This window comes from Coloeus monedula (assembly GCF_965178545.1).
Source record: "Coloeus monedula genome assembly, chromosome: 2".
NCBI classification, from domain to species: domain Eukaryota; kingdom Metazoa; phylum Chordata; class Aves; order Passeriformes; family Corvidae; genus Coloeus; species Coloeus monedula.
Genome location: NC_138782.1, coordinates 31,312,178 through 31,334,705, shown reverse-complemented (window position 1 = coordinate 31,334,705; position 22,528 = coordinate 31,312,178). Strand labels below are relative to the sequence as shown.

General features: G+C 41.2%; 1 protein-coding gene across 3 annotated transcripts in view; it reads right to left on the bottom strand.

Moving 5' to 3' along the window:
* RBKS (ribokinase) overlaps positions 1-22,528 on the bottom strand; it is a 74,121-nt gene that overhangs the window by 2,557 nt on the left and 49,036 nt on the right. For 2 of the 3 annotated variants that reach the window (XM_082303123.1, XM_082303124.1), the window contains exons 7-8: positions 21,329-21,517; positions 885-986 (exon numbers count right to left, since the gene is read on the bottom strand). In XM_082303123.1, the coding sequence (XP_082159249.1) occupies positions 885-986; positions 21,329-21,517 (291 nt within the window). Of the gene's footprint in view, positions 1-119; positions 987-21,328; positions 21,518-22,528 lie in introns of those variants that run through there. The other variant, XM_082303125.1, reaches the window with a different exon arrangement.

Genomic DNA, 22,528 nt, shown 5'->3' with positions numbered 1-22,528 from the left:
CCAGCCACAGATGCGACAGTAGTGACCACGAGCTGGTGTCATTACTTGGAGGGGTAATGTTGCACCAGCTCCTTCTGAGGAAAGAAGCAATGGGAACCTAGATGAGTTTTTGGATAAGCTATTACCATGGTTAAAAGGGCTGTATTATTTTCAGCCAGGTTAGTAGGATGGATTTTTCACTCCTGGGTTTTTGTCAAACATGAAGGAAACAGAAGGTAGTTCTCCGATGTAAGGGTTTTTTTCTGTAATTAGCTTGCCTGTGTTTAGAGCAAGATGGCTAGAAACATTTTTCAAGGTCTACCTCCATAGCAGTCCTGTCCTATTTGCAGTTGGAGGGACCCTCCCAAGTGTGGGGAAGCATGGAGTGCAGTGCCACACCTGAGGCACGTGGGCACAGGTGGGCCCAAGTTTGATATATGGGCTTTGTTGTGAGCCAGACAATGGCCCTGGTGTTTGAGCGCTGAAGTTCCAGTCTCAAAGCTGATGAAGTTCTGATAAAATCAAGTAAAAATACTGCCAGGAGCCCAATACCCTCCGGGTGTTTTGTTGTAAACTTCATGTAGTAGAGCGCACTGTGTGGGACGACCACAAGCTCAGGGCTGTGTGGGGCCAGAGAGACCTGCTGTGCTCTGTTTGAAAGACCCACCACCCCCACCCCATCTTACTGCTGTAGAACAGGAATACACAGGATTCCTGAAATAAGAAGCAAAGAGACTCTCCTGGCCTTTCCAATCAGCAGAGGAGAACCTCAGTGCAGTCAGGAGAATAATGCTGTCTGGTATGAGATAAAATCAGTACAGCGAGCTAGACAATTAGAAAAGGTCCTGAGGCAAGTCCTTCCTGTAAGGATATGAAGATTGTGTCCCCGGTGCCTGGACACTCACTGATGCGACACAGTTAGACTTCCTGATCATTTCCTCCATGGATAACTTGGGATAGTGAGCCAGGTAGAAGGCTAGTGCTCCCACAAAACTGTCTCCAGCACCCTAGAATAAAATAACAAACAAGCTGAAGTGTATTTGCACAGGGAAACAATTCAGGTGCCTTTACAGGAAAGACACAAGTTGTAGCACTGATTGCAGGGGTCAGGAAATTGTTCCGTGGTTGAGTTCAATTCACTTTTCTATGCCTAGGAAATTCTGCAAAGTTAAACTAATGCCACAATACTATCCTTGTGCCCAGCTCTTGAGTCAAGGTGCACATTATGGCTTAAAACTTAAAGAAAAGCAAGCGTGCGACAGTTCAGCAAGATGCTGTTATAAACACTGCTGTTGAAACTTCCTGTTGTTGGAGTGTCCGATTTTGATTTCTCAACCTGGATGTTTCATTAAAGCTATTTTTCTCTTATTTAACTTCTGTTTTTCATAAAGGTCAGTGGTAGAAGGGGCAGAGAAAAGGGGAAAAAAAATAAGCCATGTGGCTTGTGGTGTCTGTAAATTCCTAGTTGCGGAGTGATACAGTTTGATGCTTCCAGAACTTAGCTTTTGTTTATTAAAAAGGTCCCACTGACATTAAAAACTATGATTGTGTCTACCACATAAACCACTTCTATTCCTGGGGCAAGCTTTGCCACCTGTGCTGAGTTTGACCATGAGGGATGAGGACAGTGGGTGGCATTCACCTGGAGCTCTGGCAGCCATGGCCCTCTTGAGCTACCTGTCATTCCCAGGCCTAGGGAGGCAGGGAGTACATCTGTCCCACATGGGCACCAGCCACACCCCAGCTTGCTCTGACCCTCTTGCCCAGATACCACTGGCTGTGCTCTGGTCAACAGGGAATGACAGCTGTTCACCTCCCAAGTGCTTTTTAACAATAACTGTTGTTTAGCGATGTTCAGCACTATGAAGTGTCCCCAACAACTGGCAAAATTTAACTTGATTGATGGCCATTTTTAACTTGATTTGCTCATTTCAGTCTACAGTGTTCTTTCCTCCTCCTTCCCTAAAACTGGCTTGATTTCTAAGGCCAGACTGATACCAATTCTTGTTGGTACCATAAAACTGGTCCTAAGGTCCCTTTTTTTTAATCATACTTTTGTTCCAGTGAAGGCATTAAACTAGACACACTAGTATTATCTTATTTCCTTCCAGATCCAGCATATGGACTATCTCCCCTGAGGGATTTGCCTCTTTAGTTGTCATAAATAGGCCCCAAGAGTCATGGGACAAGAGCAAAGGGCCTGGAAAAACTTTGTTAAAACAGCTCAGCAAAATTTCTACCGGAAGTTAAGACTAGGAAGTAATTTTCCAATTTCAAGTACTAGTGTTTCTCAGTCTTAAACTCTTACTTGCCCTGAAATCAGCTGCATTTAATATCATTCCAGCAAAACAATGCCACTTACACAGAAATTTGTTTCTAATGTTGCAAGCACCTGACAGGGCAGAGCAGTGAGGACACTGCAAGTGACACTAACGAGGGTGAGCACAGGATAGGGGCCCTACCCCAGGCCTGGCCTCTCCTTGCCCAGCCATGGCACAGTGGCTGTTTGAATTGGTGTCTCCAGTCAGAAAACTCCCTGCTTAACTCTTGCTTGGCCTGGTGTTTGAATGCTTTCTTCCATCAGGATACAATGGAGGGCATGGCCTGGCAAATGACAAGTTAATAAGCGAAGCAGTGCCCCTACATGCAGCTGTAGCAGCACCTGTTTCAACAGTTCTGTATTCCTGAACATACCAAGGGCAGGTGAAGGTTTTTATCAATTTCTGTTGGGCCTTTGTCTCCCTTCTGGTTTCCGGAGTGCTCCCACAATGGCAGGTGGAGCAGGAGCAGGTGACTGCTAGTTAAGCATTGCCAGTGCCTTTTGTCTGATGCATAATACAAAAATCTCCATCCCATCTCAGAGTTCGTAATCTAATCAGTGCATGATTAATTATTAAAGCTATTTTGGTGCTGTTGTTATAGACAGGAGTAGGATTTCAGCATGCAGATCTGTTCTGCTGCAGCTCTAGCAGGAAGAACATTGTTTTCAGTGATCACTGGGAAATGGAAGTAGCCAAATATTTTAATGAGTAATACTCAGAATATCTGGTGTCAAATAGCATAAACTATTACCTGGCAGCAGCACGGAGCAGAATACTGTCTGTCTGACTTTTTTTTAATAATTGCTGCACTGTTGGCTATTGGAACAAAAAAGACTAACCACGTGTCACACAGGTCTTAGTCCCTATGCCAGTGAGATGGAGTGTACGTTCTCCCTGCAATGTTCCTGTGGCTCCCTGCTCGTGCGTGACACTCTGAGGTTGTGAGATGGCTGGAGATCTCCCCTTTAGTGTGGCTGAACAATGATAAACGGCTCTGAAAGCAGAAAAGGGAGAGAACAGCAGACTCCCATCCAGAATGGAAAAAGGCCCCCTAGCATTTTTTTGCAAGAGAAAAGATTACAGGGTGATTGGAGAATATACTGAAGGATTTGATGCCAGTAAACTTCTGCTGAAATCCTCACTTCCCATGCATAGACTGAAGCAGTCAGTATCTGCAAAGCCTAGCTATTACAGACCTGAAGGGTATCATAAATTCAGCTGTTGGTAAGTGAACGTTTTGTGGAGGGGGTGTTTTCAATACAGGAGCTGCTGCACTAAGAACAGCATCATGCATCAGATTGATTATGTAGATACCCTGCTCAGCCTTGCTTCTGGTCTGTGCAGACATGACTGGTCAAACATGACTAAAAGAGCAATAGCAGAACTGATTCAGATGCAAGGTTAACTGCAGTAAGGACTATATCTGGCTTACAGAAAGAGACCTTCCTTCTTTGGTGTTGTGGATTAAACTACATTGGGTTTGGTAGATTCAGAAAAGGTTGGCACAGAGTACTAGAAGAAATAGGCTCAGAGTAAAATCAAGATTACACAAACACTGGAATAGCAAATAGCAGATTTACATTTAGCTGTTTCAAAACCTGCTCTAAGAAAAATAATTCTAACTTACTTCACAAAAAAAATAATTTGAAAATGACCAGATGAGAGTGCCCATTGACAAAATATAAATACAGAGTATGTAATATTTTACATTCTTCAGCATTTGTCTTCCAGGAATTCTAATACACTGCAGACTTTGAGATAATCCTCATATCCTTGAGTGCCTGGAGACAATTCATTCCATAATTATGAAAGTATAACATATTTAACCTCTCTGTAAAGCAGGAGATGTTAGTTTGTTTGAAATAAAATAAAGAATTGGATTTAAAAATTGTCTGATATGGTGTGGCTCATTCTTAAATACAAATGTCATGGTTTTGACTAACTTTTATGGTTTTGAAGCAGTTTTGAAAACCTATTTATATTCTGTGCCACTAGTCTGTAAGGTCCTTGTTTTCCTGTGTGTCTGGAAAAGGGCATTTTTGTTTCTTACAATCCCGCACTGACTGAGATTCTGTGCCTCTAGAGAAGAGAAGACCCATGAAAACACTTCTATTTATACCTTAGCTTTTGTTAGTCCTGATTTGTCAGAAGCTGGTTCACAACTTTAGTATAACTATTTTTATACGACGCTGCCCTGAGAAGCTTTTTAAGGAAAGTGCTTTGTAAGTGGAAACTATATTGTTCAACAGCCTTTCCAGCACGTAAAGCCTTTTTCAATCCATCATGCACAGACTATTAGGATGCATTTCACTTATGCAATAAGATAACTTGCTCACCAAAAAAATTTGGCAGCCAAGAGGCCAAAAGCTACAATTCACAGAGTGGCAGCAGCTGCACCACCTTGTTCCGGAGCAATCTTTTGCTCAGCCTTCGCCCTCTCAGCCTGTCCTTCTGGGCAAGAGCAACAGCAACATGGAAGAACATTGAGAGGGCTCTGGCTCCCGAAACCCGACATTGTTACTGAACCTCAGAAAACTTTTCTCCGGTGATTTTTAAGAAGTCGCAGTCCTAGTGCAGTCTGGCTATTAACATGGATTCACTCCATTAAATAGATTGTAAGAGCATGTTACCAAGGCCCAAAGAAACACCTGAAAAGGATGTTGTATAGCAGTACAAGAGAAATGTTTTGCCTGTAATGATAAACTCTTCATTTAGTGAATAAATTAAAACATCAATCCAAAAGCTGTCAAAAACTGCATTATGATGTAGAACCGTAACTGGGAACATGTTACTGTGGTCAGTAACATTGCTCACAATGCTGCTTATAGTCTCCAAGGAGCATTCACAAAAGTGCACAAATGAACAAAGCCTGAGGATTACACTGATTTAGTACAGTCTACATCCATGGCAATGCAGAGATGCCCAACTCTGTCGAAGGAATTGGGCCTTGGAGAATTCCTGTTGTATTTATAGCACTCCACAACTGTGTGATACTGGATTATGCTAAGGATGTTATCGCTCTGTCACATCTGCTCAACATTCCTTGCTGTACCTCTGCCTACTCTGTACCCGAACTGCAAATTAGCCCTATGTAACACAAAAATAGCTGTCAGCAAAGGCACTCACTATCCATTGCTCACAAGTGGGAAAAGCCTACGTCTCCCTACAAGAATCCCTGGGCTGTGCTTTGATGAAAGGTTACTAGTGGAGCTGGAGAAACATTTACAGCCTTTGGATATATTCAGATAGTCTTGTGCCATTAGGGTCTATGTCTCAGCTAAGGGATGATTTCAGCTGAAATGCTCAGGGAGTAAAATATCCTTTGGTGACAGCATGTGGTGGGGAGACCCTGGATGGACACCAGAGAGAAAACAGAACAAAAGGCTTGTGGATTGGAATAAGGGCAGGGAGCAATCACCATTACAGGTAAAATGGACCTGACTTGGGGAAATTCCCTTATTACCAATCAGATCCGAGTAGGATAATGAGAAGTAAAAGCAAACCTTAAAACACCTTCCCCCCACCCTCTATTCTTCCCAAGCTTAATTTCACTTCCAATTTCTCTACCTCCTCCCCACACAGCAGCACAGGGTGACAGGGAATGGGGTTTGTGGTCAGTTCACCACATGTCTCTGCTGCTCCTTCCTCCTCAGGGGGAAGACTCCTCACACTCTTCCCCTGCTCCTGCATGGGTTCCCTGCCACAGGAGAGAGTCCTTCATTAAATTCTCTAACATGAGTCCTTCCAACAGGCTACAGTTCTTCATGAACTGCCCCAGAGTGGGTCCTTTCCACATGGTTCACTCCGTTAGGAACAGGTTGCTCCAGTGTGGGTCCCTCACAGAGTCACAAGTTCTATCAGCAAACCATCATGTGGGCTCCTCTTCCATAGATCCTGCCAGGACCCTGCTCCATCATGGGCTTCCCATGGGTCACAGCCTCCTTTGGACATTCACCTGCTCCGGTGGGTCTCCTCCACAGGCTGCAGGTGGATCTCTGCATCCCCATAGTCCTCCATGGGCTGCAGGGGCACAGCTGCCTCACCATGGGCTGCACCACAGGCTGCAGCAGAATCTCAGCTCCAGCAGCTGGAGCACCTTCTCCCCCTCCTTCTGCACTGCCCTTGGTATCTGCACAGTTGCTTCTGTCACACATTCTCACCCCACTCTCCAGCTGTTGGTGCACAGCAGCATTTTTACCCCTTCTTACCTACATTATTCCAGAGGTGCTACCACCATCACTGAAGGGCTCAGCCTTGGCCAGTGGTGGGTCCCTCTTGGAACATTGGCTCTATCGGACATGGGGGAAGCTTCCAGCAGCTTCTCACAGAAGCCATTCCTGTAGTCACCCACTACCAAAACCTTGCCATGAAAACCCCACTCACAGTGGCTGAATCAGTTATACAGCTTTTGGTTTTTTATTATTTCCTTCTTCCTGAAAGAACCCATGTTTATCCTCTATGTGATGGAGAATGATTTATTTCTGGAAATGTTCCTGACTGGCTTTTTTTTACTTCTGCATTTATTTGCCTGTGGAATAGTTTTTAAAATTATTTTCTGGGAGGTTAATATTTTCCTCCCCACATATTTCCTCATGTTTCACTGGAAAGATATTTTGGCAGTTTAAATTAAGATAATCTTTAAATTAAACTAACTTCACTATCTCGAAACTCTCCTGAAATTAAACTAATTTGACTATCTTCAAACTATTTCCTCAGATCAAGGCCTAACAAGGGTGACTACTCCCACAGTGTCTGGGGTTGCTGATCCTGTGTGGAAGCATTGCTGTCTTTCTAGGGCACCCTGCAGATACTGGTGTGGCTCTCCACGGCTGTGCTTAAAGGAGAAGACCATTTGTTACAAACCTCTAAAACATGAAATATTTGAAAATTACAAAGAGATTTCCCACTAACACAGTTATTCCTGTATCTTTGCATGGAATTTTGAGCCAGAACAAAATGATAAGAAGTCCTTAACTGGGAACTACCAAATTTAGCAATAAGAACCAAATGAACTTGAATCAAATAGCAGGGCTTGCCTTGCTAGGTCTAAGTTAGGCTTTTGGTACTGACTAGACAGCACTGCAAAGGTATTTCAGTCGAAAATAAAGGAGAAGATCTAGGAAAAGCACACTGTACCCCAGAGCTTGGGGTCTGGATCCTCAACTCTATTACCGTGCTCAGTTTGTCCTCTGAGTGTTTCTGCAGTCTTGTCACAAAGAAAAAGTGGATGTTACCCTAAGCCAAAGGAAGATATATAGAGAGACTCATGGTAGTGGTGCTCGTTTGTTCCTTTCTTCTTCCCCTCTGCATTCCCCACACAGCCCTGATGCTGTCTGATGTGGTTTGGGGACCTACTAGGACGCTGCCCCATCATAGCTCCTTCCTCCCAGCCACGTGCAGAATGGCTGGGCTCAGCCAGTGTTTAACAACGGCAGGAGGTGTAAGCTAACACATTTTAATTTGCATTCCCTGTAGGTTGACAGTGCACTCTTAATTCCAGTGATTCAGACTGCAGTTTCATAATAGGCTTAAGCCGATCCATGCTTATGCTCTGCTGAAAGGCTCAGTCCCCACTCATGTTTTTATCCTTGTCTCATGTTCCCACGCCCTCCCCTACATCAGATTTAGCACTTGTGTGGCCAAGCAGTGAAGCAGATCAGTTCTCTGATCCTTCTGACAACTGGGCCAGCCAACACTGACCAAGAAACAATAGTTTCCACCCAGATCAGCAAGTTGCTGTATTACCACATGACAGTTAGTCCACAGCAAAGGAGAAAGACGTTAGAAACACTCCTCTCAGCATGGTCTTGGATCAGCTTGAGCCAACTGTGGAACCTCGCCCTCAGTCAACACCAGGCAATTCATTAACTCAGTTGTGTATCCAAGTCTTAGTACTCTGGCTCCTTGTTCACACAGGGAAAGCTGCCTGTTCCACTCTTCTCCCCATACCCTGTGGGCTCTGTCCAGAGGATTGAGGGAATGATCACACTTCCTTTCTGTATCTTTACCAGACTCTGCTCTGGGAAGCTGTGGGAAGGAGCAATCCCTGACTTTCTTGCATTTATGTTGTGATGTACTTGCACAGCCATGAATGGGGAAAATTTCTTGTTCACTTACTCAAGTTGAACAAGGCCATCATATCATTGGGTCCTTCACATGGCCTGGGAACTTAGAGGTAACTAAACTACACCCAGTGTAGACTATCAGTTGGGAAACATCAAAACCAAAGCATACCACACAATGCTTCACATCAGCCATCAGGAATTTTTACCCACTTCCTCACAGATTTCCTGATGGGTCATTAACAGTGATTAATCAGCCTGACCGTTAACCCCCTGCATTCCTGAGAGATTAATCTCAATACAAGGCCTCCTGCATGCAATTTCTTTCCTTTCTGAAACATCCTACTACATTAAGTTATGCACTGTTTCTAAAAAGATCAGTGACAAGCATTACAGATGCATGAATTCCCCTGAAATGTTTGGTTTGTGGTGAATGTTGGAAATAAAACATACAACATTCACAACTCTGCAATTTTTAATTTGTATGTCATCTAAAAAGCACAGATGAAAGTATCTGCTTTACATTTCAAAGCCCATATACAGCATCTACTTTGAAGGCAGGTAATAGTGCTCTCATTTCATATGATGGGAAATTAACCCAACTTAAGATCAAGGATGTTAAGAACACCCACTTTGAGACATCTGTGGGCTGAATCCAAAGCTCTAGATCTTTCATGGACTAACAGGAGTCACATGAGCTACCCATCCTTTGAAAGTGAGGCACAGCTTGGGAACCCTAAATCTGAGATATGCAAAATAAGTAAGTGGACCTTCACAGCTCTGCTGGACTCAATCAGGATGAGAACAGAGGAGCTCCCACCTCACTGTTTACAAGAAAAATACTGCAAAGTGTCTTTGAGATGACTGCTTTCTCTTAGTGCACACTGAAGAAGTCTGGGAAAGGTCGCAGGAGAGCTTCATTTTCCGGGATGATAATATTCCAGTATACTGCTAAGCACTGGAGAACTGAGTTATTCTGTGTAGTAAACTGTTAGTCTAACCCCAGAAAGCCAACAAAGTTTTCACCCACAGGGAGCACTCCGTTTTCTGAATCATTGAAACAATTCAGTGTGATGATGCTCATATAAACTCCTTTCAACTCCAGACAGCATTAATGAGAGGTGACGAATTTATTTCTTTCTTACACAATGGAGTAAGAGCACTGAACCAGGAGCTCCATATACCATTCTAAAAACAATGGATCGATGTTGCTGAACCTGTGAGATTCCTGTCAACCAAATAATTCACCACTACTCTGATTCCAACACTGCCAGAACAATAGACACTTTGGCATGGAATTTTTAAATTTGGAATACACTTCTGTGTAAATTTTCTGCTTAAGACTGAGTTTACTTCTGCCTTCATTACCTGCTTCTTCCCTGGTTCCACTCTTGAGCTTTGATCTGTGACCTCCTTTCATTTGGTCTGGAAGTTCATACCTCACACAGAAACTCAGAAACAGCAGAAAAAACCCTCCACACTATTTTTTTTCCCCCTGCGGTGCAAATAAAAAATGTATGACATACAAAATGCAGCACTGGAAAATTCTCATTACACTTCATCTGAACAAAAAGCTCTCCAGTGGCACTCTTGCAAAGTACAGCCTACAAACCACAATGTGTCAACAACAGGGAAGCGCGCAGACATCACCACTAATAGACAGAAGATGGACTTTCAGTTGAACATGCTATAGGAGCTGTATCTACTTTTCCCAAAATTTAAACTTGCACAGAATCAAGAGTCATGGTTGAAACCTGGTGCTAAATATAGCAGCTCCTCAGAAGGTTGATTTGTACTTCTCAAACTGGTTTATCAAGCCTCAACAACATGTAGCTACTCTCCTACTCTAATCAAAAGCTTCACTTATCTCATTTCCTTGAGCAGTACTTCACTCTTTTCATTATTCATGTCACACTTGTGCCAAATTGTGCTTTCGTCCCAACAAAGCTCATGCTTATGTGTTAATTCACAAATATCATTTAATGATGAAATGAAACTACAGCCAAAACTCTGCCCAAAATACATAATGGTATTTTGATAGTACACTGGAAATTCTGGCAGCGGGTTTCCCTCCCCAACCAGGAGAGAACTGGCCAAAATGTTACTAACTGTGTCACCCAGTATCACACATGAGCCTGACACAGCTTCAGGAACCCATAATCTAACAGTTAAATAAGAAGAAGGAAATCTCTGTGCTGGGCAATTTCACTAGCCACATGTGGTTTTTTCCTCTCAGACTGAAAATGCCAAAGGACTCTTAGTGATCCCATCTAATCTGAGGAGAAGCACTCAGAATGACACAACTGCCATCTCGCCTGGAATTGATCAAAATAACATTCTTTTTTTTGCACGAAAGCTCCATATGCTCGAGTGCCTCTTTCAAAACCACAGCATCTAGCCTTTGTTGGCTGGCCACTGCATCTGCCTACCCATGAACTACACATCCTGGAAGGGAAAAAAAACCCACCAAACTTCAGGAGGTTTTTTGTCTGAGCTCTCCCCAGCTTCGTCCCCTTGCCAGCTCCCTGCATTCTTTTTCCAACGGAGTTTGTGTAATCGTTTCGATGACTACTCAAGCTGTATCTCCTCTCTTGAATTTCAGTTAGATGTGACTTACAAGCCAGAACTGCTGCTCTGCTCAACAGTATTGTTCTCTGCTACCCACTCATTCTCTTGTCCTTAACCTGTGGGGCAGGAATGCAGAAAACAGGGCTCCCTCTGACTCATGGTCTTCAGCAGTAGGTAACCACCAAGGCACTGCTTCTGACAGAAGGGCATTCTCTGTGAGATTGCCTGTAAAATGGATCTTTCCAAGAAACACACTGCCTGCTTAATGATTTCAGCAACAAAATCACAGATACCAGCAATGAGGCATGAGCTTCCAGAGAACTTCCTCACTTTTTTCCTGTATTTCTGTGTCTATTTGTGCTTTGAAATGAATTTAAAAAATACTCCTTATAGACATTTGGGCAGCTGACAAACTTTGCTGCCAAAATTCAGGAATCTGCTTTTCTACAGATGATTTGTTCTATAGCTGGTTTTATGTCTGTATATCTACCTTGAAACACACAGACACAGAAGAAAACCCTGAGAAAAGTGGCAGAATCAGTACACTCAACTTAAAAATTGCTATTAAAGACATTCCTATAGGTTACTGCTACCTGTCACCAAAACTTAAGAGTTTTAGCTTCCTTCCATTTCTCTAATGAAAATTTTAAAATGTATTCTGTCCATGGGACAGGCAACTAAAGATTAACTCCTTTATTCTTGATAAGAAATACAACTTCTGGCATTTTCTGCGGTTAGAATTTGCAAAAGAAGCCTGATTTCCCCACTGTTCTCATTTCTCTGTTCTTGTTCTTTTGAAAACCTAATTATGCAATATCACCAATCCAACTCAAACCTTTCTGGTTTCTTTAGTGACCAAAATTACTTGGCATTGAAAACTCTGTTGGGGAAAATAATGAAATCTGATATTGTTCAATATCATCATTACTGCAGTTGGCATTTCTGAGCAACTAGGCAGATGAGGGGCTCCAGAGCCAGGTTTGCCTTCTCTCTCACCACAGCCAGAACTGATGTGAAGAAACTGAGAAGAATAAGTTATGTTCCACAACAGCCTGGATGATACCTGGTTCTGCAGAGAATAGTTTTAAAGAAGAAAGGGAGGCATATGACATTTGTTAGCTAACCATGAAGAGGAAAAAAATGATGAGGAGTTTGGCCAAGAATATGCTGCACTATTACACAGCGGATTGCATTTGCAACTTCCTACAGCTCAGGCCAGAAAAAGATACTTGGGAAGGTGACGCTCTGGATGTGCCAGAAGCGCTAGCTTCCACTAGCTATTTTTAACTGCAGGAATTTCATTAGAAAGGATGGCTGCACACAGTTGGTCTTCCTTCCTCTTCATCCTTTCTGCAACACAGATATCGCGAAGTGCTATCTACCATTACAACTGGCACTGCCTCGTGTGCATGCACTGGCAGCCCAGGATCTGCTCCGACACAGGGTGAGCTACATACCAGGACTGAGCATCCTCTTGGAGGAGACCCTGAACTGGACTCATCATAAAGTCAAGAGGAGGAGAACAAATCAAAAAAGGGATGCAGCATGTTTTGCTGCAATGATTTTCACTCGTGTTGTACGACATAGTTAGCCCAAGAGAAGCAATAAAAGTAATTTCCTACTCTGCTTTCAACCTGCATAAATGATACCATTGTTTCATTTACTAAAGCATCCCAGAAGTGAAATGGCACAAAGATATTTCTGAACTCAGCCTCTCTAGACCTCATCAGATTATATTCTCAGGTGCAGATGTTGGATGTGGTATCATTCATGCGTTCTGGCCCACATACAAAACATTTGAGTTGCTACCTATATGCTGCCAGCAACCCCACCTTTCTATGTCCAGAATAATAATCAACTGGGTTAATTTCCAAACTGGAATATTTCTCAGTATGCTAGTAGTGGAGCCAAAGCACTTGTCCTGTACCATATTTCCATAAACTCCCTACAGTCTCTTTGAGGAGCATCCAATGCAAAGCAACTCTGCCTTTCTATGTACTTTCTCCTTTATGTGGACATTTACAATGATGTCCAGTTCTAAAAATGAGACAGCTGATAGCCTGACAAAAATTTTCCTCCAGTCCTATTTTTTTTTTTTTTTTTTTAAGAGAAGCATAAAGAACAAGTCATGGTTAAACAAGGGAAACAGGTTCACTTGCCACTGACAAGCCAGTGTCTGCATGCTTTGTTCCCTATCTACAAATCAGCAGTCTGAATAGTACTTTCTTAATGTTGTAAGTACCCACGTAGTAAATAATGTAAGGTGCTTAGCAACTTTTTGTATATGTATACATGTATATGGAATAAAGCTGTAGGACACAACTGGACACAGTGTCATGACTTGTTACTGATAATGTGTAGATAAACCAAACTCTTGGTATCACTAAAGTAGTTTCACTGTGAGTTTTTTTGTTGCCTGGCACTCTACAATCTTAGAAGGGGCTTAAAAACTAAATATTGGCTTTAATCTTCTTTTTATAATATGTCTTCATTAAGTACCCCTTGTAATTTAATGCAATTTGTGGCAAATGCTAATACTGCTCTGGGCCCACTTCTCCCTGTCAGCTGTATCTCTGTTAAATTATGCATTTCCATCTGGAAAGAAACTGTACAGGACTGTAGGCTCTCTTCCACTTAGAGTCAGGAATGGAAAGGGATTTAATTAGATGCTCCGTGGTTGAGAAAAGGACTAGAGCAAAGCCTGGGTGGTCCATGGAATCTTCCACTGGAAAACAAGGCTGCAAATTGTTCTGTACAAGCCTGCTTCTGTTTGCTCATTTTGTTTACATTGTTTGTTCTTACAGATTAAAATAGACAGTTACTAGGCAGATAAACAGTGTTTCCTTCCATGACAATGTTATCTAGAAGTTAAGAGAGCAGCATGGGACAATATATGCCTGTGCTTCATTTTTGCCTTCATCACTCCAACTCCCCATATAACTTGGAGCAGAACATTTTTAGCTTGTGCTTCAGTGCACCCAGCTAACATTTTTGTTCCACTTCTCCAATTTGTACAAGGGACATAATATAGCTTTCTGCTCTCCAAGGGAAAAGAGGATGCATCCAGCTTGCTCTACATTTTCTCAGTTGACTGCCAATGCAGAGGGATGCTACTCTTGCAATCCCTCTTGTCACTGGATACCTGTATAGACTTAGGCCACTGACTAAGCCTTAACAAACTGAAGTGTCTTTAGAAGGCCTGAATCAGAAGCAGAAACTCCTGAAGAACCAAGCAAGTCCCATCTAGATTTAACTGTGAGTCAACTCACATGCAGTGATTTCAGTCATGTGCCCTTTCACAGTTCAGCTGAACTTCAGAACATAATAGATGCAGCTTTATTTAGACTTACAGTGCAGATCGCTGACTGGAGTGCCTGGCAGATTAACTTATTCCTCATGGTTTTTCTGTTCCAAAATTCAATGGATGCCGTATTTGTAAAAGAGGGAATGCAGAAGGCTAAGTCAGAAAGTGGGCTATGACTGGAACTAAACTTATTTATTAACCTATTTGGGTTGCATGTTAAAGAAAGGAAGCTATTATGCTGTTGGTTTGTGGGATGTTAATGAGAGCTCTGGGCATAATTACTCTGTGTTGGTGTGTGTGAATAAACTCTACTGATAAATAGGATGTTTGCCTGATAGTAACTTCTCTCTTCTTGAGAATGAGAGGGAAGATGAGGGAAAAAAAAAAAAGAACTGAAAAAGAGAAAAGGAAAAAAGAAAAAAGAAAAAAGAAAAAAAGAAAAAAAAAAGAAGAAAAAAAAGAATAAAAAGGAAAAGAAAAAAGAAAAAAAGGAAAAGGAAAAGGAAAAGAAAAAGAAAAAGAAAAAGAAAAAAGAGAAAGAAAAAGGAAAAGAAAAAAAGAAAAAGAAAAAGAAAAATAAAAATAAAAAGAAAAAGAAAAAGAAAAAGAAAAAGAAAAAGAAAAAGAAAAAAGCTACATTTTAGGGTTAGGGAAAAAGAGAAAAAGGAAAACCACAAAGGTTTACTCCTTGCTACATCCTTGGGTAGGAAAAGGTTAAACATTTAACATTTTTCTTTTCTTAGCAAGTTAGAGAACTGTACATCAGACACATTGTCTGCCAAATGCTTCATTTACTACCAGCTGCATTTTTACTTTGTTGAGAGATAGCTGAAATAAAATCACTGTTCTTTGTGCAAACGGCGTGCTAAATAATGTACGGCTACAAGATTATTAAATAGCAAAGGCATTTGATAATATTAGAGTCAACCACAAGTCCCACTTCTGCTGATGCACAGAATTTTGAGTAATTAGTCATTGCACAGAGTGTTGTATTTATATCCCCTTGAGCCTCAGACGTTAGGCCACAAAGTCAGGAGACAAAGAATTGCTGTTATTAGGAGGACTGTTTTGGATTTATTTATATTCTAAGGCTTTATTTCAGTGTCCACTTCACTCTTCTGGCTCTGGCTTCCTCCAAACCAGAAGATACAGCTAAGTCAGAGAATTTTAGTGTAAACCATATTTTTACAGACAAGACCTCTCAACTTCAAGCAGAAGCACTTCAATGAGTTTGCAAAGCCCCCAAAGAAGCACAACTGGCCTGAGGTTATATGACAAGCCTGGGAAAAAGGCCTCCCAGGTTCTGTTCTGATCTCTAACAGACTTCTCATGGCTTATATGCAACACATTAATGGCAGCTCCAATTTATGGACAGATAAATTGGGATACAAAGAAGACACGTAACTCTTCCAAGGATTTACAGCAAGTCTTTTGCAGAGCCCTGGAACTCTTAATCAGTCCTTTGTTCAAATTGCTAAACCACACTGCCTTCTTTAGACCACAACTGCTGCACAGGCCTGAATACTGTGACATATCTAAAATTATATAGCTATACACTTATATGAGGCTTTATTAAAATAAAAGTTGCAAAACATTTTCAGAGTTCAATACAAAGCTGCTCAGTGAGCAATCTACTGTTTAAAGACAGCCTTCATAACTCTCTCCTAGTAAAAGAGACAGATCTAATAAATTGTAATAAGAAACCTGAGAGAAACAACAGGATTTGAACACATAACATCTGATGACAACTCCTATTGTAGCAATGAGCCTTTGTTTTGCAGAACCGACACACAAAAAATAATGGTAACATTTATGATTATGACAAATAGTATGTATCATATCTCTGAGAATATTGCACAGAAAAGGACTATATAGAATAAATCATATGCTCATGTCAAATTTCAGGCAAAGTAGATTAAATGTTGAATTTTATTCTGTCTCTTAAATGAGTTTCATCATGTTTACAAGCATGGCACTTCAACCTGTGAGCTTCTTTTAGTCGGTTGTGCAATCTCTGTATCCAAAAAGCGCAACCAGACAGGGAAAATGTTGGTAATATAAGAAATTACATGGTAATGTAATGGTTGTGCTGAGAAATACTGTGAAGCTAAACATTCTAGGTTCTCCATGACATTTAAAAGGGGGACTATTGACTTGCTGTGATTCCTAGGGGCAGCACTGTGAAAAGTGATTCCAAATTTTCATTTAAATGTGGTGTGCCCAAGTGCATCCATGCCTAAGCCAGACATGCAGATGCATGATTCCCTGGCTGTGAGTGTACTAATGCAGGACTTTTTGCACACAACATTGGTATGTGTAAACCTAGAGGTCAACTGACGAAGAGATCTTAAATAGAGCAACTATGCTATGCATTTAGAAGACCAGATAAGACAAAAATTACAAAGTCACCCTAACTGGTGCAAGTATATATTCAGCATCTTGATCCAAGCTGGGCTATGGAGCAAACTAGAGGTTACAAAAACTAACCCTAGATGACCTCCTCCCCAAAGTGATCTCACTGCTCTTTAAATGCGGGGCCAACAGAGGAGCAGCTCCAGCTTACTTTGAGAACTCCCCATTTTCCACTAATGCCATTGCACAGGAGAGATTCTGCCAGTGCCAGCTCTCCAATTCGAATCATGGACCTTAGACAGGACACCCCACCTTCAACTGCAAGGAGCAACCACAGAGCAAATCCCAGAGCCAGCAGACATGTTCCAGCCTGCCATAGCCACTGACCACCAGACTGCCCCACCTCCAGAGGAGGCATGGCATGGTTCTGAAGCCCAGATTCAGAGTAACCTGGAGCTCCAGACAGCCTGAATGCTTCTGCAAAGTCCACCTGCAGATACCAAGCCCCAAGCAGGCCTCCGGAAGTACCTCAGGGACTTGGCTTGGTTCCCAGCTGTCACTGGAAGCGCTCAGCTCCATACTATCCCATAGTGCTTTTTTCAAAATGGAAGGGAACTAATCTCACTGCTGGCCAAATTCCAGCTTTGAGTAATTACATTCTTCTGACAAATTTTCCTTGGCAGTTTCAATGGAATATAATTAGTAAATGTAAATAGATGTAAATAGTGCTGTAAATTACACTTTGCGTGATTGTCAGAAGCAGAGGGGGAGAGTGAGAATGAAGGGGCAAAAAGAGCAGGGCTTCATTCTCCAGTATGGATGATGTTGTGGCCTTCTCTCTCATCAGACCACGTGTGTTTCTGCCAAGACAGTTTGTTGGGGGCTGCTGCAGCAGCAGATGGCAAAATCCAGGATCATCGTGTGGTTCATCACACAGATCATCCCCTTCACCTCAAGTACAATTCTGACACGATGGTGTTCGGTCATGTCCCACAGCTGCTTGTGAGCAGCTGCCGTGCTCCACCTCAGCTGTGCTTCTGCTTCAGCAGAGGCAAACTGCTTCACACACATGCTAGTGTAAAATGTGTGTATATGATATTATTGTTTTCTATGAAATGCTTATCAAATTTGTGAATGATTTGTGAAACCTTCTGCTACCAACAGAAGAAGTGTCATATAAATGGAATTATATAATTATCCTTCACAGCTATTTTAATGTAGCTTCATGTACTAGTTTCACCTAAAGTGGAAATAGGTTCTTCCAAAAATAAATGCATATATTTAACTTAATATACTCAACTAAATTTAAAAGCAACTATTTAAAGTAATGAAAATAGAATATAATGTATACCTATATTAGTACTTTATTATGTGTCAAATGTCTCATGTACATCAACTGTTTCAAATACAAATTGATATAGCTGGTGGGCTTAATCAGATCTTTCTGTCATACACAAAATTCGAGGATTATTTTTCAGTAATTCACTTATTTTTATGTTTATTCAAAATTTGCATATAGAAAGTAGATAGCAGGAACTAGTAAAATGAAGGGAAAGTTAATTTTCTTAACAAAAGCTTATTGCACTATTTAGCTATAACAGGAGAAACAGATGTTTCAGCTTTACAATACCATGTCTTGCAAAACTTCCCTCTGAATGACTATTCGTGCTCTACATGTTTTGGACTGCGTATGGAGAGCTCTGCTAACAGTCATGAGAAGCATTGCATACATTACTAAAGCCCACACTAAGATAATTAGTGCTAAAAAAAAGAATCAACAGGCCTTTTTTCCCTCTTTATAGTATTGATTTAGTGTGGGTGAAAAACGCCAGATTTTCAATCTTGAAGATTCATGTTCCACGACAGAGTGGGAGATGGAGCCAGCTTTTCCCAGTGTTCTGCCAATAAGTACTTAGATTTAACCACCTCAAGGGTAGGGAGGAAAAGCCAGGCTCTACAGTCTATGAACCCTTAGTGTCTCTGATGAACCTGTGAACATGGAGAATGGGGAGCACACAAACTGGGATATGGAACTCAAATTCTTAGTCTTTGTGGCTGTACCTACCCAAGTATTTTGTTGTTCAAAAATTCCTAAAATTGCTGTGGGCAATAGAAATTACCAGGAGTCATTACTGAAGTTGCAGTGCAGCAGAGAGGACTCTGGGCAGTGGTAGCAGGTATGGAAAAATTCTACAGTGAAAGGGGACTTTGAAGATAATTTTGTATCTTATGTGTGTCTTCTAAATGGAAAATTCCGTTTTTTATTAAGGACTGCAGCCTTTTGCAAATTCTGTGATAGGGTACACGCGTCATTTAACTCTTTGTCTGGCAGTAACTTTACCTTCTGCGATCTAAATCGTATCAGTACAGATACAGGCACATAACCAGATGTGATCGTGCCTAGTCCCTCGAGATGCTGAAGTCAGGGCAGTTAAAGGTAGCAACTTTTTTTTTAGTATCAAATGGCAGGCTAAAAGCATACACATGACAACTCTGAATACCCTGTGGGTAGGTGGCTACTTGGTAAGCTACCTCACAGCTTGATCCTTCTCCTGGGGAAGGATCTACTGTGGACATGCCTTGAAGAAAGTAACATGTCCTACTAGAATGTTTAATGTTTATTTTAATAATAGAGAAATCCAGGTTAGTTGAGGATGACATTATTTTCTTTAGTGTTTATAAGGGTTGCTTTAAAACCACTTGCTTTCAGGCAAAGTGATAATCAGGCTAAGCACTGTAAGACTTTTATAATGGAAGGCCAACACATATTTTTTCATTCAGGCTGCAAGAATAAACCAAGAACAGCTGTTTTACTGAAAACAACCCACTGGTATTTAAGTAGATTAACAAAATTAACTGTGAAAATCCTCTGCTATGTGGAAGCCAATAACCTGTTGGCCACAAGGAGGCAGGGCAAGGATTTAGTAAATTAAAAGAAACTGGTTTTATTTAAAATAAAAAGAATTAAAAAAAAAAAAAAAAACAAACAAACCAGGAGCATTACATTAGTTCAGACATGGAACTCTGAACTGCTACGCAAGATAAAAAGCATTTTTCATCCACAGCGTGTGGTTTCAGTATTGCCGTTTTATTCCAAGAGCAGCAAATCTTTAAGATATCAAACAATAGCTGACCTGGAAGCAATTTTCTTCTGAAGAAGAAGCAGATCACACATATTTATTCAAAATCACTTCTGTGTGATAGAGAAAAAACTCTAACAGTAAGCTTCGATAGAAGTAGTGGATTTAACAGCTCAGAGCAGCAAGAAACTGTACTGCCAGGTTCACAAGGTGTTGCTCCCAAGCTAGTAAATCCTGATTCTGGGCAGCTTTGGGAGCTTTCACTTCCTTGGCACTTCTAATTCTGGGCTAAAAGCAAGCAGAGGCAATTTGGGTTCTGTAGTGCCCTATCAAGAACTTTATGCAGAGTACAGTGATGTCTGCTTCCCCTATGTAGCAATTTAAGACATTCCAAAACCAGCACTAACCCAATGTCAAACTTATAAATGACAAAGGGGCAAAAGGGGAAAATAAAACCAAAGTATCTCTATTTTGGAGTTATGTAGAAAAATATTATATTGAACAATGAAACAACGCTTTCCACAGTATCAGAATATCACAGTCCAAACCTATGAGCGATCTTCTGACTGAGATGAAGTGACTTTACTCTTAGCTCTGCTACTGCATGCTACTGACCTAGGTAATTTCAGCTCCCCGTGCCTCTGTTTCCTCATCCTTTAAGCAGTTGCCTTTCCTCTTTGTGAATCAGTATGAGGTCCATGGATAAAAAACATGCTACAAGAACTAGTTGTTATTAATGCAATTCAGATATGGAATGTACCAGATGGTAAAATCTCCAGGATTTTAATGAACTATTGTAACAGAACATATGTAATATGACGTTATTATAACAGGCATTTAAATGTATAGTTAGTACATATAACACGACCTGCTCGGCTCTCAGTAACTCCACTGGAATTATTTTGGATTTATGTCAGATAATACTAGGAACACAAAATAGCCCCATATGTGCAATGTGGTAAGGTTTTCATAGCAATGCTATCTTAACTATTGCCTGCCCTGGTTTTATCTTTTGCTGGGGGTATTGTATTTTGTGGTTTCACAGAGTATGTTTTCTGCACTTAGTTCTGAGCATGAAGCAAAAAAGTACCCTAATGGCAAAGATTAAAATGCGCCTGACCAAGTATCCCTTACCTAGCATCATAAAACAGTCATCATGAAGCAGCAAGAACTTTTGGGGGGGTTTCCACTATATTCTGTAAAAATGATGTCTTTAATCACCTTACACTAGACTTGGTAAGTAATTCATGCTTTGTCAGAACAATCAAACATTCCGTTTCAGACTGTGAGTAGTATCTCCATTCTCTCACTGTGTCTGAGTTCTGGACAAGATGAATTAAATGACAGGGCAAAGGTGAAAAAACAGGACTGCAGCTCAGGCCAGTGGCATCACACACTACAGTGAGAGACAGGTACTTCAGTAAAGGAGCAACATGAGGACACCTTTAGTATGTATAATAATTCTAGCTCATCTATAATACAGACTATAAAACTCAGGTGAACTGACATTTAATATATGAGACACTGGAAGCAAGATATCAGTTTCACATCATAAATTAGCCTTTGTGCTAGTGCCCAAAGATTTGGCTGATTACTCACTGCTTTCCCCTAGTGCTTAAGCAGTCTTTTCCAAAGCAAGACAGTTAAACCACAAAAACGTACCGTAGTGTCCACAGCCCTGACCTTCCCAGCAGGAACGTGCTTTGGAATGGGTTCATCTCCTGATATCATCATGCAGCCTTCTGCTCCAAGAGTAACAATTACGAGCTTACACCCTCTTTCTAACAGCATGCGTCCCACCTTTTCAGCATCTTCAAGGTTGCCAACTGGGATGCCCGTTAAAATTTCTGCCTGGAAAACAACCCACGCAAACGAAAATCATAATGTGACAGCATTCACTTTTGGACAACAGTTGCATTTGAAAACAGTATTTAGTAGCTTTTTGAAATGTGTATTGTAGGATGATCATGAAACCACTTCCTACACTGATATTCAGCTGTGTCCTGCTCCTTGCTTGAAATCAGTGTGTACTTCAGGCACAGCAGACTAACGGAGAACAGCCTAGGCAGAGAGACACAGGAGGTGTGGGTTCTGTTCCAGCTTCTACAACTTACCTGGCATAAAACCCTTAGTAAAATCACATTTTTCCCACATGCCTCAGTTTTTTCATCTGTGAAATGGACACAATGACACAGTCTTGGCAAAAGCATTTTATGGTTTAATGTGAAGAAATGCTACAAGCCAACTTGGTCACTATTCTTGAGGGATATTTATCACCAAGTGAGAAACTTTTTAAATACTTTTAAAAATTTTCAGTGTTCAGCTAGAGGGACATCACAAGGGAAAATCTCTTCCAGGGAAAACAAATTGCTCAATTTTGACCACTCTGTTCAATTTAAAATATATTTTTGTATGAGAATACCTAAAATTTATCTGAAGCCTTCTTTGGACAAAGGCCCATTAAAAGTCTATTATATATTTGTGTTATGGCCATGTCCATACCCTTCTGTCAACCGTGCTGGCTCTGTACTAACACAGCTAAACTCTTCTTCTAACTGATGGTGAGCTTAAGTAAACGTCTCCCAGTTGGGTCTTAAAATTAATCTCTTCTAGTTCCACCCAACTAAGAGCAAAATTTCCCCAAAGTCTGCAATGAAGACTTCAGACTCAAACAACATTTTCACCACTTCATACATTTTCTTGATGGCATTGTACTGTCATGTGCTTTTTCTCTTCTTTTTGGCAGGGAAGAGAACAAGAATGAAACAGGAAGAAAGGGAAGAGAAATTGTCTTTTCTCTGAAACAGTCTACCAGGCAGTACTCCTTCATAATACTGTATGCCTTCAGCTGCATGTAAACAG